The following is a 17,469-nucleotide window of genomic DNA, read 5'->3' on the forward strand; positions in this document are numbered from 1 at the left end:
TCTAAACATGAGGGCCCTACTGACAGGGACTGAATATCTCCTATTCTTTTAAGAGATGAGATGGCCAAAAGGAAGATCTTCCTTTTTTTTTTTTTTTTTTTTGGTTTTTAAGGTGAGGAACTTATCCGAAACCTCCTCCAGAGGTTCGAACGGAGGTCCGGACAAGCCCCTCAAAACAATGGCCAAGTCCCATGCTGGGACCCTCGAGTGCATAACTGGCCTCAACCTTAAAGTGCCACGAAGGAAGCGTGTAATTAGAGGGTGTCTTCCCAAAGACACTCCACTGCAAGGGACGTGGAAGGCACCCAAGGCCGCCACGTACACCTTAAGTGTGGAGGGGGTCAACCCTGCCGAGAACCTTGCCTGCAGGAACTCCAGCACTGTACCAACCGGGCAGTTAACTGGGTCCCACTGGCGTTCTCTGCACCATGCTGAGAAAAGTCTCCATTTCAAAGCGTACAGCTTCCTTGTGGACGGAGCTCTGGAGTGTAGGATGGTCTCTGACCTCGGCTGAGAGACCTTCCTCTATGAGCCTAGCCCCCTCAGAGGCCAGGCCCACAGTTTCCACATCTCCGGGCGTGGGTGCAGGAATCTCCCGCCCGCCTGAGAGAGTAGATCCCTCCTGGTCGGAATCTCCATCGGAGAGCCTTCCAGGAGAGATATCAGGTCCGAAAACCATACTCGGGTCGGCCAGTTCGGAGCCACTAGAAGTACCTGGGCCCCGTCCCGGCGTACCCTCTCCAGAACTCCTGGAAGCAAGACAATCGGGGGGAAGGCGTACAGAGGCAGCCTCGGCCACTCCTGTACCATGGCATCCAGCCCCAGCGGGGCCGGATGGGTCAGAGAAAACCACTGCGGGCAGTGAGAATTCTCCGCCGAAGCGAACAGGTCTATCTCTGCTTTCCCATAAACCTTCCAAAGGAGCTCCACCACCTCTGGGTGGAGTCTCCATTCCCCGGGCCTCGGCCCCTGTCTCGACAGGCTGTCTGCTTCCTGATTCAGGGCCCCCGGGATATATACTGCCCTGATTGACAGCAATTTCCCTTGGGCCCACAGGAGGATCCGATGTGCCAATTTGTCCAACGGACGAGACCTCAGACCCCCCTGGTGATTTATATAGGCCACCACGGACGTGTTGTCTGTTCTGACTAGTACGTGGTGGCCCCTGAGGTCTGGCAGGAACTGTTTCAATGCAAGAAACACTGCGAGCATCTCTAGCCGATTTATGTGCCAGTGCCGCTGATGTTCCTGCCATAGACCCTGGGATGAGCGACCACTCATGGTCGCCCCCCAGCCCGTGAGAGAGGCATCTGTCGTTAGCGTTACGCGACGAACATGAGCCCCCAACACGGGACCCTGAGATAAAAACCCCGGGTTTTTCCACATGACCAGAGCACGTAGGCATCGCCGCGTGACTTTGATCGTGCGGAGCGGATTTCCCCTCGGGGAGAACCCTTTTGTTTTGAGCCACCACTGCAGTGGCCTCATGTACAGTAGGCCAAAAGGTATCACGTTGGACGCTGCTGCCATGAGACCTAACAGTTTCTGGAACTGTTTCACAGTGACGGCTCGGCCTAGCTTCTGTTCTTTGGCGGCTGCCAGGACCGATGCTATGCGTGTTGGCGATAATTGCGCCCGCATAATTACCGAATCCCAGTTCACACCCAGAAAAGTGGTTCTCTGAGCCGGAGAAAGCACACTCTTCTTGGCGTTCAGCCTCAACCCCAGCTTCGACATGTGGGCGAGAACAGCATCTCGATGCTGAACCGCCATCTGTTCTGTATTCGCTAGAATCAGCCAGTCGTCGATATAGTTCAGTATGCGGATGCCCTGTAGACGCAGCGGCGCCAGAGCTGCATCCACACACTTGGTGAACGTGCGGGGTGACAGTGCTAGACCGAAGGGAAGTACCCGATATTGGTATGCCTCTCCCCCGAAGGCAAACCTCAGGAACTTCCTGTGATGTGGAAGGATGGAGACATGAAAATACGCATCTTTGAGGTCTATGGTGACAAACCAATCCTCCGATTTGACCTGCGCTACAATCTGTCTGAGTGTAAGCATCTTGAATTTGAGCTTGGCCACCGAGCGATTCAATAGCCGCAGATCTAATATCGGGCGTAAGCCCCCATCCTTCTTCGGCACGATGAAGTAACGGCTGTAAAAGCCTGACTCCCTGCTGGGAGGGGGAACCCTCTCTATAGCCCCTTTTTGCAGGAGTGTCTCTACTTCCTGTGCCATTACCAGAGCCTGCTCCGGGCCCACCTCTGTAGGTAGGACACCGCAGAAAGGAGGTGGCCGACTTTTGAATTGAATGGCGTACCCCTTTTCTACTATCTGCAGGACCCAACGAGATATATTTGATAGACGTTTCCATTCGTCTAGAAAATCTACTAAGGGAACCAGCCTCTCGAGGCTGGCCTCTGGTGTATTTTGAGCAACAAGCGCAGTGCCCTGAAGCGGCGGACCGGCAGGGAACAACTGACTTGACTGCTCGGGGACCCCCCGGAGGGGGTGCGGACCACCCTCGGGTGGCTCGCGGAGACCGACTGCGCCCCGGCATTGCGGCGGGGTTGGCAGCGCGGCCCCCCGAGGGTGCCGTAGGGAAGCGGGTACCGTTGGCAGGGGTAAACACCGCTTCCCTACGGGGGGAACCACCCTCAGCGTCCTGGCGCTTCTGGCGGCAGGAACGCTTCGACGAGGCCTTCTTGGCGATCAGGACTGTCCGCAGATCAGCCCTGCCCCTCGAAGGCCTCGCCTGAGAGCGCCGCCCCTCGTCCCCGCGCTGAGGGGGAGCTCGAGCGGCGACGCTCTGCTTTTGTTGCGCCCTGTGAGCGAAGCTCGTACTCGGCTTAGGCTGCCTGATGTCAGCGGCAGCCCCAGGGACCTGGACCCGGAGAGGGAGAAACTGCTTTAGCGCCGCAGCTTGCTTCTTTGACTCCTGGAACCTCTCGGTGACAGTGTGTACTGCGTCACCGAAGAGGCCACCAGGAGACAGGGGCGCGTCGAGCAGGAAGCTTTTCTCCCTCTCCTTGATTTCAGTGGGGTTGAGCCATAAATGCCTCTCCGTAGCCACCAATGCTGCCATAGAGCGGCCAACACATCTGGCCGTCTCTTTGGTGGCCCGGAGAGCAAGATCAGCTGATGTTCTTAGCTCATTTATGACATCACCCCCCACTTCATCACGTCCATCTAAGTCCCTGAGCAGGTCAGCCTGATAAGCCTGCATTATAGCCATAGTATGCAGGCATGCAGCAGCCTGACCTGCCGCCGAGTACGCTTTGCCCACCAGTGCCGACGTTGTTTTTAATGGTCTGGTGGGCAAAGTCGGGGCCTTCAGGGACGATGCCGAGGAAGGCGAGAGATGGCTCGCAAGCGTCTCTTCTACCTTTGGCATCGCCCCATAACCGTAGTGCTTCAGCCCCATGATGTTGCTGTAGACCGAAGTCTGAGGGCTGAACACACGGTATGATGCCGGTCTCCTCCATGACTTTGCCACCTCGGTGTGCAAATCATGGAAGAATGGCAGGCCCCGCCGCTGAGGTTCTGAAGCGCGAGCGGGCAGGAATCTTTCATCTAATTTACTAGATCTCTTTCTTCCTGCCTCAGATCTTTCTATGGGCCAGTCAATATTTAGTCTGGCCACAGCTCGCGTTAGAACCTCAACGAGCTCCTCACTCGCAGGGGACTGAAGTGGCGAATCTTCAGTCGCGATGCTCTCAACGTCCACCTCCTCGGAGCTGGATAGTTGGAGCACCGGCGACTCTCTCGGGGGGGAAGAAACCGCAATGCGTGCTTCCAAGCCCCGAGAAGAGCCGCTGGATGGAGCAGGTGAGGGCAGAGATAAGGCAGCGCCCGTCTCAAACCCCTCTGCAACATCCAATTGTGAACCCCACGACTGCAGCCTCCGCTCTGCCTCGGCAGCAGCGGGACCAGTGCCGCGGGGAACACGAGCCGAGGCACCCTCCTCGAAGAGTGCCCGGCGGGAGCGCAGCGTTCTCAGTGGCATACACTCACAGTGCTCGCAAGCAGCCCCCTCGAGGGCTGCCTGGGCATGCTGCGCTCCCAAGCAGGCAACACAAAGAGAGTGTGTATCCCCACTCGTGATGTAGCGTGGGCAGGGATGTACACACCTCTTGAACTGACTGCTTTCACTCGCCATTTTTCTATCTATTTATTTTCTCTTTTTTGTAAATATATAGGAATATTTAACAAAGGGTGGAAAAACTCTTTCAAATAGACAGACAAAAACACCAAATAGACAGACAGGTTCACACAGATCGCTTGCTGAAGGCTCAGAAGCTAGTTCCTGTTTGTTTTCACGGACGTTTTATAGCTTCCGGTCGATGACGTCATCACGCCGACGATCGATCTTTTTTCCGATGGAATGGTTCTACAGGCGCTTCACGACGCATTAATGCAGAGGCGTTCTCACAGCGTTTCGACGCAGCTCGAGTTCCCCGAAAGGGAACTACATAATTATTACGTGTTATTATTACATTTTACATGAAAGTAATAAGAATAAATACTGATTCATTGCGCTTTTTGTTACTCTTTGATGCTTGAACTTCCCCTTTAAATAATGCGACGCTATGCCCTCTGTGTGCGACGCTGCTCACATTTAGCACTATTACAACTGAATGAATCGATTCAGCATTCAACACCATCCGTAAAGATGCGTTAAATTCAAAAAAGTGATTTAATAAAGGACCTATTAATGTTGTGAATTAGCACATTTTACTATAGCATTTTGAAATTGTCCGTTAAAGTTTTTTTTATATGTGACAATTACAAAACACACTGATTCTTTTAACAATGCAGTGGCACAAACACCTTTTGGAGGTGCAAGTAAGAGAAGAAAGCTTTATAGCGTCAAAATATAACACACTCACTTCATCATGCAATGCAGTTTTTATTTTATTGCATATTTTGCCTAGCCTGATGTGGTCAATTCTAGTCAGAATATGAGTCTGAAACTGCTCCATTGGGCTGTGATTATGAGGCGTGTTTCAACCGAACCAGGAGAGACATCAATTGGGTAGACCTACAACCAATCAGAGCAACGAAGCGACGCATTGTTAAATGTCAACAGAGCTCAACTGCACTGTGTTGCCAAGTCCGCATGTTTTTCCCCGCGGGTTGTTTTCTATGTCCGCGGGTTGAAGCGACTATTATGTGATATATAGACCTATGAGTGCGAATTTTAGCAGGCAACCTTGCCAAAATAACACACATTTTACCCCCCAAACGCCATTTTTCCCCCGGAGAACCCCCGAGAAGCTATTGTTTTGGGCTAGTAGTTGGCGGGTTTTGTTGTAAATACTTGGCAACCCTGTCTGCATGCACTGGAATACACGAACTTTGCCGGTGTTGTAAAAAAAAAAAAAATAATAATGATACACAGAGTACTTACCCAACATGATCATCATTTCTGAGAGAAATTATGAAGGTGAATGCAGATACAAACAAGCTCTCCGTTTAGGATTTGAACAAATATAATTCAAGCCCCTTTGATGACGTGCATGATTACGTTACTGTTGATCATCTGTCCGTCATCGTCTAAAGCCCGCCCTGGTGATTTCATTGGTCCGAACAGTTTCTGTTCGTGGATTATTACTCCTCTATGGATCGAGGCCAGACCGAACTGCCCGACAAAAAAAAAATTGTGGGCGTGGCTAAGTTCGGCTGGCATCCAGGCTATATTTTGCCTCTAACACACACCTAATAATGCTATCTGCCCGTTTCACAGCGTGATTTCTTAACTGTCACAAACACTGCCCCAACAAAACACAGATTTGTGCACGGTTTACTGTACCTGTTTACTGTACCTGTTTTTTTTTAATTGGCCTTAAGTTTGAATTTAGCTTTATTGTATAATTTAAAAAAGCTTTACTTTGCCAAAGCATTGACTGAGCTCTTTGATCTGGTGTTGTTGAGCGCTCAACACAAACTTTTTTGACAGTAATTGACAGTACTCTGATCCAATGGCATATAGGAATTGTCAGATAGTGATGTGGGGAAACTAGTGTGTGTGGCAATAACATTTTAAGGTGGTCGTGATACTTTTTACTCACAAAAATCTAGATACAGATATGCACCTAAAAACAGCCATGTGTAAGCATCCCAAAAGCATCAAATAAAGTTATAAAAGCACCAAACCAACATCTGATTTTCCATGCTGAAAAAATAGAAAAATATTTTGACCTTCATGTTACGTCTCTACTGTAGTCCATAAATATATAATGTGGTCTTTTGTGAACAAAGAACTGTTTTAACAGCTGTCATGGAGAACTCATTAAAATTCCAGTGTTACATAACTAAATATATAAATAAAAACAAAAATACCCTGAGCCATCGCTCTTAACATTGTAAATGGTTTACTGTAAGCTGTTACTTCCTACATAGAAAAAAAGAGTCTCAATCTGTGTCTGATTTCCTTTGGTAGCTCATGACACGGGCCTGGTGACCCTGCAGGTGGCGGCCAGCAGTCAGATCATCTCCAACTCTGTGGTGTTCGAGTATAAAGCCCGTGCCCTGCCCGCCCTGCCCTCCTCTCAACACGACTGGCTCTCTCTGGACGGTACGTTTCACATTTATCTTGCATCGTATGGCTTTTTTTGTGGGGTTTTGCATTGTTTATCTTCAGCCGAACTTTAATATGAATTCATGCTATTTCATGCATTATGAATACTAAATGTTTATTTTGCATATTGCTTATGTTTGTCTGAAAACTCTCTGGATGGCTGATGGCAGATACTTCTTAAAGCTGTGTTTCAAATGACTAGCAGGTGCATTATGGATGACTTGGCTGCTGTTAAACTATTGGGTTTTGTCTGCATTTTGAATGGGGTTGCCAGGTAGTGTGTGTCTAGTCTAAAAGGAAAATAAAAATAACTTTATAACTTTTTTTGGCCTGTGGTTTGAATGAGCAATTCCTGAATATGTAGTTGGTTAAACTGAGCAGCCAGACCTTGGCTAGATACTTCTCTAACACCTTAAGGTCTACAAAGATGTCTGCATTCACATCGGCTGGGTTAGTCCGTGGAGAATCCTTCTGACCTGTATAATCAGGCTATGTTTGGGTTAAAAAAAACTAGGCTGATAATATAATTTTCCTGTTTTTTGCGCTCATGGTGTATGTTTCTGTTTATTTATATATATATGACTGTAAAAATAAATCTGTTTATCTTTTTGATCTTTTGTTCAAAGAAATTCACAAAAATCTAACCTTTCATTGAAGCAAAAGAATGGGGGGTTAATCACGTTATGAAATAAATGCTTTTCTCCAAAACATGTTGGCCATAATTATACTTTTTGCAACCTCCTATTGCCAAGATAAAATCTCTGAGTCTTCTCCTATAATGCCTGAGTTTGGAGAACACACAGAATCTCTCCAGATCCTTCAGATTCACAGATCTTCTCTTCAGTTCAGCCACTCTCACATTATCTATAGGGTTCAGGTCAGGGGGTCTTGGACGGCCATGGCAGAAGCTTCTTTTTGTGCTCAGTGACACATTTGTGTGTTGATTTTGATATGTGTTTTGGATCATTGTCCTGATTGACGATCCAACCACGGCCCATTATTAGATTTCTAGCAGAATCCATTAGGTTTAGATTTTTCATCGGTTGGTATTTGCTAGAATACATGACTCCATGTATCTGAACAAGATGTCCAGGACCTCCAGCAAAAAAATAAGCCCACAACATTAAAGATCCAGCTGTGTTTTTATACCTGTTTGCACCAAACACATCTGGTGGCTTTGCTGCTCTCTTTTTTTTATCTGACCACAGAACCAGATCCTTTTTGACTTTCAAGTCGTGTCTGACCACTGAATATGCTGGAGTTTGTTTCTGGATGAGCGAGGAGGATTTTTCTTGAATCCCTCCCAAACAACATGTGGTGATGTAGGGGTCGTTTGATTTATTTTAAAGGCTTTCCGAGCCCAAGACTCAACTAATCTCTGCGATTCTCCATCTGTGATCCTTGGAGAGTCTTTGTCCACTCGCCATGCATTAGGACGATATACACGTCCTCTTCCAGGAAGATTCATAACATCTTTACTTCCGTCTTAATTATTGCCCTGATGGTGGAAATGGCCACAGCCACTCTCTCTTTTGTGAGGCTCAACAATCTTTTGTTGCACATCACAGCTACATTCTTTGGTTTTACTCATTGTGATGATGATTAAAGAAATGTAGCCTTAACACTCTGTGTTTCCTCATATTTATACTCCTGTAAAACAAGAAGTCTGGGCATTTTCATGTTCCTAGTCTCCCTGGTGTGCAAAAAATGGAAATATTAATGGGACCATACTTCAGAGATATTTTACTCATAAAAAATTCTAGGAGTGCCAATAATTGTGGCCACCGTGTTTTGGAGAAAAGCATTTATTTCATAATGTGATTCCCCCAAACTTTCTCCCCAAAACTAATTCTTTTACTTCAACGAAAGGTTAGGTTTAAAAAAAAAAAAATAATGATAGAGTTTAAAAGGATAAACATTGCAGATTTATTTTTTACAGCCATCTTTGATCATATTTATCAGGGGTGCCAATAATTCTGACAACAACTGTGTGTGTGTGGGTGTGGGGGTGTGTGTGTGTGTGTGTGTGTGTGTGTGTGTGTGTGTGTGTGTGTGTGTGTGTGTGTGTGTGTGTGTGTGTGTGTGTGTGTGTGTGTGTATTTTTTCTGTGACGAAATCAAGTTTTGTTGTTGACTTTCTGAGGGTGAATCTCACAGAGAAATATCTAGGTCATATTTAATATTAAAACGATTGATATTTATAGTACGTTTACTAAATCTCCTGCAAAACAATGAGCGCCAGGAGTGGCTTAAATTCACACAGAATCAAGAGATTTAAAATTTATATTTTGCACATTTTCCCCCATGTCCTCAATTTTAATGTGAAAAAAACCCCTAAAACCTAATTATAATTTTCATAGTGTGTCTGTGATTTTAATTCTCATTACTCTCAAAGATATTCCTCATTAGATCGCCATTACTGTAATGGAGTAATTAAAACCATCCAGTCTGGACACAATAATTCACTGTAAACTCAGCATAAACTTTTAACCATTTAAAGATATAATTGTTCATTACTGTAATGAGGATTTTAAGTGTTTTATTGTATAGGGGAGATGTGTATATTTGTCCATATAATGTAAACATATCGTGAAGATCCTAAAAAAAAAGCGTTTTTCTTTGTGACATTCGGCCCTGCATTACACTCTAGGGGTATTTGAGGCCATCCCAAAGCAAAGTATATTATAGTTATATTGTTAAGGGAACTTTGAGAATATAAAAACGAAAACAGTGATCAGAGATTATAAGATTAGATTCGTGTAATCGAGCTTGAGTTCTGAGCCCAGCATGCTGTGTGTGTGCATCCAGCGCGTTATGTGCGTGGCGCTGAACGACACACCGCCTGGCCTGATTTGTCATAATGCAGAGAGGAGAAAAACAGTTTATCTGCAGCACTGCAGGTGCTGAACCACAGGACAGAGGCTGAGAGGGGCAAGAGCAGTAAGCATGCCTCCTGTTGACACAGATTTGTCGCAAAACATCCGTGTGAGCGACCGTCACATTGTTCCAAGCGCTTATATGAGTGATCACAACGGCTCCATTGTGTTTCGCTGCCACTCCCAAAAGAAAACACGTCCGTATCCAACCACCACACGACTTCAGATTCGCGCCAAAACGGGCGGTTTTAGTCAAACATCAAAAGCGAAATGCTTCGAGTCCAGATGCTGTCGTAAATCGCTATGGGATTGAAGCACGTTTAAAAAATAAATTAAAAAAATGCGATACGCAAAACCAGATCGCGGTTGGGAGACGCATGACTGGTGCGCGCAGAGCATCCGCAATGTAAAACATACGACGAGACAAAAAAAAAAATATATATATATATATATATATATATTTTTAAATGCAGTCAAATGTTTTCCGTTAGAAAAGGAGGACTGTCGTGCACGCGAGTGTTTGTAGAGCCAGCCGGTGGCGCACGACTGCGCGTAAAGCAGTGCGTAAAGCGCGTACCTGCGGCGGATGAAGCCCCGCGTCTCCATGAGCGAGCGGAGAAGATAAAGCATCGGCAGCAGGGATGGGGAGGGAACAGGAGGAGGTGTAGAGGAGGGGGACGAGGGGTCTTTATCTCTCTCCCTACACTCTCCGCACTTACACTTTGTTCTATTGTTGTTGGCTCCGGTGCCAAGCGGCTCCTGCGGTTAGTTTGACGCTGGATGGGAGAACATGTGTGAGTGACAGACAACACGTTGGCTGATTCGGGTTAGTATGCATTATTATTTTCGTGCTGACATGAACTTGATCCACACGCACAGGCTATTTAAAGATAAATATACAGGTTCTAGTTTTGCACTCCAGCTGTCAGCGTCTTTGTCGTGTGTCCTGTTAAATTCTTCCCCTTGTTTATGATTGTTTCCCAACAACATTATGAGCATTTTCTCTTCTGGAAAGATATTTCATTGTCCTGATGGCAGTGTTTCAGAGATCTCGTGGGTGAATGGTGGAAAATACTTACTACATAGACTCATGGAAGTTTCTTAAAATGAATGCTCATAAAATCGTCATGTTGTGCATGTTTTACAACCAGGTAGGACTGCACGTAGAGGCTTGTGAACTTTAAGCAGCCAGTGTTCTCAGAGACCTCCGGATCTCCTAAAGCATGTGGTTGCAGTGAGTCAGTCAGGTGTAGTGCGTCTGTCTTCAGCACCACAGGCAGTGGCCAGCGACAGTGATGCTGAGCCGATCAGACTGTTGCCCTTCTTCTGATGAGCGGTCCAGAGGGAGAGGACAAGCATACCGTGCCATGGAGTTGACCTTTTTTATGGAATTATTCTGAAATCTGCAATGTAATAGTAAGATGTAGTGTTGTTTTGCTGGCAGACCTATTAGAATGGTTCTACCAACCTGTTGACAACTTATGGCTTTTGTCTCATCTCTGTGTGTTAAATTACAATCTGCAATACTTGGCACATCTTACTGAAATCACATCATATAAGAGGATTTCAACCCAACTGAGTAACTTCTGTATTCTTGTTTAGCTGGCCTGCCTACATGCCCTTACAAGGAAACTTGTAACTAGGTCACTATAATCAACCCTAAATCTGCAGTTCAGAGTTCCTTGTTCTGCTTTGATGAGATTTCCTGTGGAATTCTAGGAATATTACGGTCATGAGTCCGCTAATGGATCGCCCACACAGATCTGTCCCCGTCCGTGCTGTTTTTGCTCTCGGTTGAGATTAAACTGTTTTTTGTTTGTGTGTCTACTCTCCAAGCAGTCTGAACCAAATTGGATAATCTGAGCAAGTACAGTGCTGGCTTTTAGCTTCATGTGTAAATAGAGTACACAACTCTGTGTGTGTGTGTGTGTGTGTGTGTGTGTGTGTGTGTGTGTGTGTGTGTGTGTGTGTGTGTGTGTGTGTGTGTGTGTGTGTGTGTGTGTGTGTGTCAAAGCGGATGCTGATCTACGAGGCTTTTTTTTCTCTGTAAAATTTTTCCCATTTTTCCATCAGTTCCATTGTCAGGAATATCTTTCACATTTTGCAAGTACAGTGTAGTGAAACTTTTTGAAACCAATTGTTGTTGAAATCCCATTACTTGCAGATGCTTATATGCATAAATACCTAAATTTAGTTAAAATAACGGCATAAATCATTCACATGAACAATATGAGCCCTTCCGATTCCAACATTGAAAGTCTTTGTAGGTGAAACTTTTCTTTGAGTTCTTCAAAGTTGCACATATCTTACAAATCTCGATCAGAGACCTTGAACGTGAGTTCAGATTGTTAAGATGACATGTTTGACAAGCAGAAGGGATGTTTAGGGTTAAACGAGGAAAGTTCATACAAATAATCAGTGCTGGGATTATGACTGACAGAATAATAATGGCATTATCATAGCAGCCTCGCCTCTGTCTAATTCGATCCAAAACAAGCACCTGTTCCAGGTTCATGATCTACCAGATCCACCAATGTCCACGGCATTAAGAGCTGTTATCCCAGCTTTGAGTCCATGCTCAGCTAAATCCCTTTAAGACAAAATCATTGCACATTATCAGATAAATCTTTTCGAAAGGGAGATTTGTGTGATTTATTTTTTCCATTTCTGTTCGATGCATTTATAGTGATGGGCTTAAACAGGATATCAGTCTGTTAAAGATTTAAAGCAAATCCTCAGCAGAGCATGAGCTCTGTCTATTTTAAACCCTAAAAATAAAAAGAAAGAGTCAATATGCTCTCTGAGCTCAGATGGACCAAATATTGGATATGCTCAGAGGGGAAATTATATAGCAATCATACAGAATTCAATAAGTAATCAAGACCACCATGAAATCTTTAAACATCTTATTTTGTTCTGTCTTTTGATTTATTTATTATGTAGTGCTATATATAACTGTCATTAATCTACAGGCTGTAAATGACATTTTTTTAAGAGAGATGGCGGCTGTTTTTTATCAAATGAGTGTATGTATGTAGATTCATGCACTTTTAAAGATGTTTGGATTGCATTGTTGAAGCGATGTTGTACAGTCAACACAGTACGCCAAATCACGGCTTCGTCCAAATCAGCGCTCTAACTTGTACTAATCGTGCACTTTAACCTAATATGCAAAACAGGTCTGTCAGCAGGTGCAGTTTAATGTGCTCTAGTCCTTCCTTAGCATATGGATGCGTTGTCAAATGCTTGTTTAATGTCTGATGACTGTAAAGCCCGTGGTCTCTTTATTACCAATCTCAGGCACAATAAACCGCAACAGATCTTCAACAAGTGAGTGATTTTGAGCCCCTGTTGCTCTTGTAGCTGTAAAGTGGTGCAGAAGCCCCCACTCTCAAGAGCATGATGCAACTGTGATGAAATAGAGAAACCGGCTTGGGCTCTCTGCATTAGGATATTACCTTGAGATACTCAAACATCCAGCGAGTAGAGAGTTCAGTCCTTTCACTCAAGGCTTGTGCTGAACCACACGAGGTCCGCTTGACCAGGAGAGAGATACCCAGGCCAAAGGAGCAGCACCAAGGCTGATGTAACATCTCCTGAAAAACGGTAACACATTGGCATAGTCTGTTCAGTACTATTGTTGACAGGTTTTTTTTTTTTTTTTGTGACTCATTTGGGCTAGTTAATGCATGAGCTTCATCATTGGTCTGTGTTGTTAAAGGTTGTGGTGCTTGTGATGTCTGATTTATGGACACAAAACACAAGATGTATTTTTAATATCTGTGCAAAAGACAGCTTTGTGTGTATTTACAGCTTTTAAAAAAGTTCATATTAAAAGTTAAATTTAACTCTGTTGGAACTGATAAGGCTGTGTGATGTTGGATTTTTTATGGCATGTCTATGAGCTGATTTTTGTTTAGGAATTCTGATAAATTGGGACACTTTTTGTCAAATTGAAACGACTGTGAAAAGTGGTCCAATTACCTTGAATTCACCTTATATGTTCACCTGAATCCAGCCAATGCAAATGATCTCGCCGCGTCGATTTTCCGTAAGCATAAGCGTTAATAAACATGAGTTAGGTCTGACTGTTTTGAAATGCTGCCCCTCAACAGTTTTAGGTTTGACACAAAGCTTTCAAGTGTTCTGTTGCCTGGCTGGTCTGCTGGCATCTGATTGGTCGTCTCCAGGCTGCTGGAGGTGTAGTAGAGCGTTGATTATGTCACAGCCCCGTTGTAGAGCAATTTGGTCCCTCCTCCCCTTTCCCCTCCCCCAACCTACATGAGCGTACGTGTGCCGCATTCTGAGTGGAGAGAGAGAGAGAGAGAGAGAGAGAGAGAGAGAGAGAGAGAGAGAGAGAGAGAGAGCCAGCCAGCCAGCCAGCCAGCCAGCCAGCCAGCAGCAGGTGGAAATGACATCATCTGCACTGCACCAACACTGCAGTAGTGTTTGAACAAAGCTGCACTGGAGCTCCACTCAGACCTGCTCTTTTTGTCTACAAGGGTGGATGTTTGTGGAGGAAAAACACAGAAACCGTGCATTTGTGTACGTCCATTCATTAGAATTTTATTCACTTTCATTCACTGTGTGTGAAACAGAACTGGTGTCAATATGTTACATGCAAGACATGTGTCTTGATGTTAGCTGTCGCCGTAGCAAAACAATGGAAAAATTCAAACGGGTCAATCCGAGCAGAAACAGCGCTTTAACGTTTCTGACCATGCGTTCCTTTCTTTAACATTATTGTTCCGAAAACATTTTAATAACTGCCATATTATAATTTATAATTCAGAGCTTAATATTAAGAGCGTGTGACTAAACCTCGTAACTGGAGTGAATTTGTCAGTTAATCCACCGGTCTCAATCGTGACGCATTTTGGAGACCGTCTCTGCTGATATGCAGAGCAAGGGCAAATAAAAAAGTGTTTCTCTAAATAAGCACAGCGTTTTCATCATTCAAAACACGACGCGTGTTAAGACTAATGTTTTATATATTCGAGGAACGGAGAAACGTGTCTTAATCTGGTATTTGCCGTCTAGTCTCATAACAAGCTTTTTGCCAAATATATTAACAACAGTAAAAACTGAGTGCCCACATAGCTACAATAACCTTTGTAACCTGTAAGTTGATAACTTAATGCCAACGCACTTACTGCATCAGATGTGGACAAAACACAAATCTCTGACATTTGCTGGTGAAAAACCTTAAATCCATTTAAGCTTGATTTTGGAAAAATGTTTATAATATAGCAACACACTCAAGTGTCTGACCATACATAAAGCCACAATACTAACTTTGACATTTTACATTTAATTTTAATAATAATAATAAAATCTGTTTCAGTTATACACTAACCTGCAGTTTTCGCTAGTGTAAAAACACAACGCTGGATAAAACCTGCCATGGTAACAACATATCCTGGGATAAACTCCTGCGGTCCTAAAGATAATGCCTGCACATTGCCTTGCGGTTAACATAGGATGCCGTCACATTTGCATAGGCTGTACTATTTGAATTCATGATTGTTTAACTGCCAAATTAAAATCTTACACAGAATGATAAAATAATGTCATCAACCGGTTAATAGTCATTTTTTAAATACGTTTTTCAGTTCAGAACATTTAAACCTGATTTTGTTATTTATGTTCCAGTTACAATTTTGTTCATATCCGGTTGTTGTGTGTTGTTCCTTGAACCAGTTCAGAGCCCTGCGTACAAGAACCTGCAAGTTGCTGGAAACAATTTTTTTTTTAAGTGTACAAAGGATGTGAAAGTACTATTTGACTATGGACAGATTAAACCCAGCCTGATCTGCCGACAATTTGATTTCGCCCTGCAGTTCAGTCTGGAAACCTGTACATTCATTTCTACTGCTGCCACACTTTTGCGGGAACATGACACGCTATTGGCGGATTTAACACAATGACGAATAGAGAAGCGATGGATCAATGTCTGTTGATCACGCCTCTTGTGGTCTGATTAGTTGAAGGACTATCCAATTGCGTACAGAGTCATTTGAATTATGCCAGTTGAACACGCCTCTTCTGCAGTAGAAAATACAGGGCAGACTCCCCAGACCAGTGTTCAATTTTAAATTGAGCTTGGTCTGGTGATAACCAGACAAGACAGATGTGCCATCAGAAGTAGCCATCAGAGGATGGGTACATGGTGGTCATAAAGGGATGGAAATGATTAGAAACAATGCTCAGGTAGGCCGTGGCATTTAAATGATGCCCAATTGGCACTTAGGGGCCTAAAGTGTGCCAAGAAAACATCCCCCACACCATTACACCACCACCACTACCAGACTGCACAGTGGGAACAAGGCATGATGGATCCATGTTCTCATTCTGGTTATGCCAAATTCTGACTCTACCATCTGAATGTCTCAACAGAAATCGAGACTCATCAGACCAGGCAACATTTTTCTAGTCTTCAACTGTCCGATTTTGGTGAGCTTGTGCAAATTGTCGCCTCTTTTTCCTATTTGTAGTGGAGATGAGTGGTCCCCGGTGGGGTCTTCTGCTGTTGTAGCCCATCCGCCTCAAGGTTGTGCGTGTTGTGGCTTCACAAATGCTTTGCTGCATACCTCGGGTTGTAACAAGTGGTTATTTCAGTCAAAGTTGCTCTTCTATCAGCTTGAATTAGTCGGCCCATTCTCCTCTGACCTCTTGCATCAACAAGGCCTTTTTGCCCACAGGACTGCCGCATACTGGATGTTTTTCACTTTTCACACCATTCTTTGTAAACCCTAGAAATGGTTGTGCGTGAAAATCCCAGTAACTGAGCAGATTGTGGAATAATCAGGCCGGCCCGTCTGGTACCAACAACCATGCCACGCTCAAAATTGCTTAAATCACCTTTCTTTCCCATTCTGACATTCAGTTTGGAGTTCAGGAGATTGTCTTGACCAGGACCACACCCCTAAATGCATTGAAGCAACTGCCATGTGATTGGTTGATTAGATAATTCCATTAATTTGAAATTGAACAGGTGTTCCTAATAATTCTTTAGGTGAGTGTATGTCATCTTTGTATTTATGTTGGTTTTGTAAATTAAAACCAAAAAACTTAGACTGCTTTTAAAAATTTCAGCCTATTTGTACTAGCCTATTTTCATTTTTTTATGTATTTTTGACTAGCTTAATACTCTAGATTCAAACATTAAAATGAGCATCAGATAACTGACCCATATCAAAGTGCCTTTAAGACAAGTCATTTCATTCGGGAGCCATCTTTGAAATGCCTCTTGGGCATGCAAGTGCATCTCTTTAAATGGGGAACATCAAATTCTCCAAAACTGTTAGGCCAGCTTACGTTTAAACTTCATATTTGAAATCACAACTGAATTATGACAACAAACGTCTCATAAATGTTGTTTCTAAATGTTTAAATCATGACAAAAAAAATTTTTTTGGCATAGACAAAGCAATCCTAAGGCTGTGTGTCCACCAAAGCGTTTTTAGCCAGCAGAAAACGCTAGGCGCTCTGCTGAAAACGCCTCGCTGTGAGCGCTTGAGAGCATCGACTCTTTGCTTGTTATGATACGGAAAATCCGAGGAAGTCTTACTAATTTCACAGGTAGTTTGTTTCTGTATTGATTCTATATAAAACTGCAGATCCAATGTAAAGTATTTGCTCTGGCTTTTGTTTTAAATCATTTTGTTGCGTTATTATTGCTTGTTTTCATCTGATGACGACACGCAGAATGTGGCAGTTGGTCTTTGTAGTATTAGTCCTGCCCCTCCTCCACTGTGATTGGACGGCTGAGTGAAGAGTGACAGTGATGAGCGCTGCGTTTTACTCAAAGTTGAACATTCTTCAACTCTCGGCGACCAGTAAACCAGCGCTTGAGCGTGAAATACTAGCTCAGCGCCTCGTTGCGCTCCAGGCGTTCTAAAAACGCGGCGCTCTCATTGAAAACAATTGAAAACGCCAGCCAGCAGCGTGAAAAAACGCTTTGGTGGACACACGGCCTAAAGGCGCATTTCATAACACTGCCTGTTTCTAT

General features: G+C 44.2%; 1 protein-coding gene across 12 annotated transcripts in view; it reads left to right on the top strand.

Moving 5' to 3' along the window:
• The window catches only part of camta1b (calmodulin binding transcription activator 1b), a 391,981-nt gene that overhangs the window by 360,385 nt on the left and 14,127 nt on the right, over positions 1-17,469 (top strand). For all 12 annotated transcript variants that reach the window (XM_067431861.1, XM_067431859.1, XM_067431856.1 and 9 more), the window contains one exon: positions 6,446-6,580. In XM_067431861.1, coding sequence (XP_067287962.1) covers positions 6,446-6,580 — 135 coding nt within the window. The remainder of the gene's footprint in view (positions 1-6,445; positions 6,581-17,469) is intronic.

This window comes from Pseudorasbora parva, chromosome 22 (assembly GCF_024679245.1).
Source record: "Pseudorasbora parva isolate DD20220531a chromosome 22, ASM2467924v1, whole genome shotgun sequence".
Taxonomy (NCBI): domain Eukaryota; kingdom Metazoa; phylum Chordata; class Actinopteri; order Cypriniformes; family Gobionidae; genus Pseudorasbora; species Pseudorasbora parva.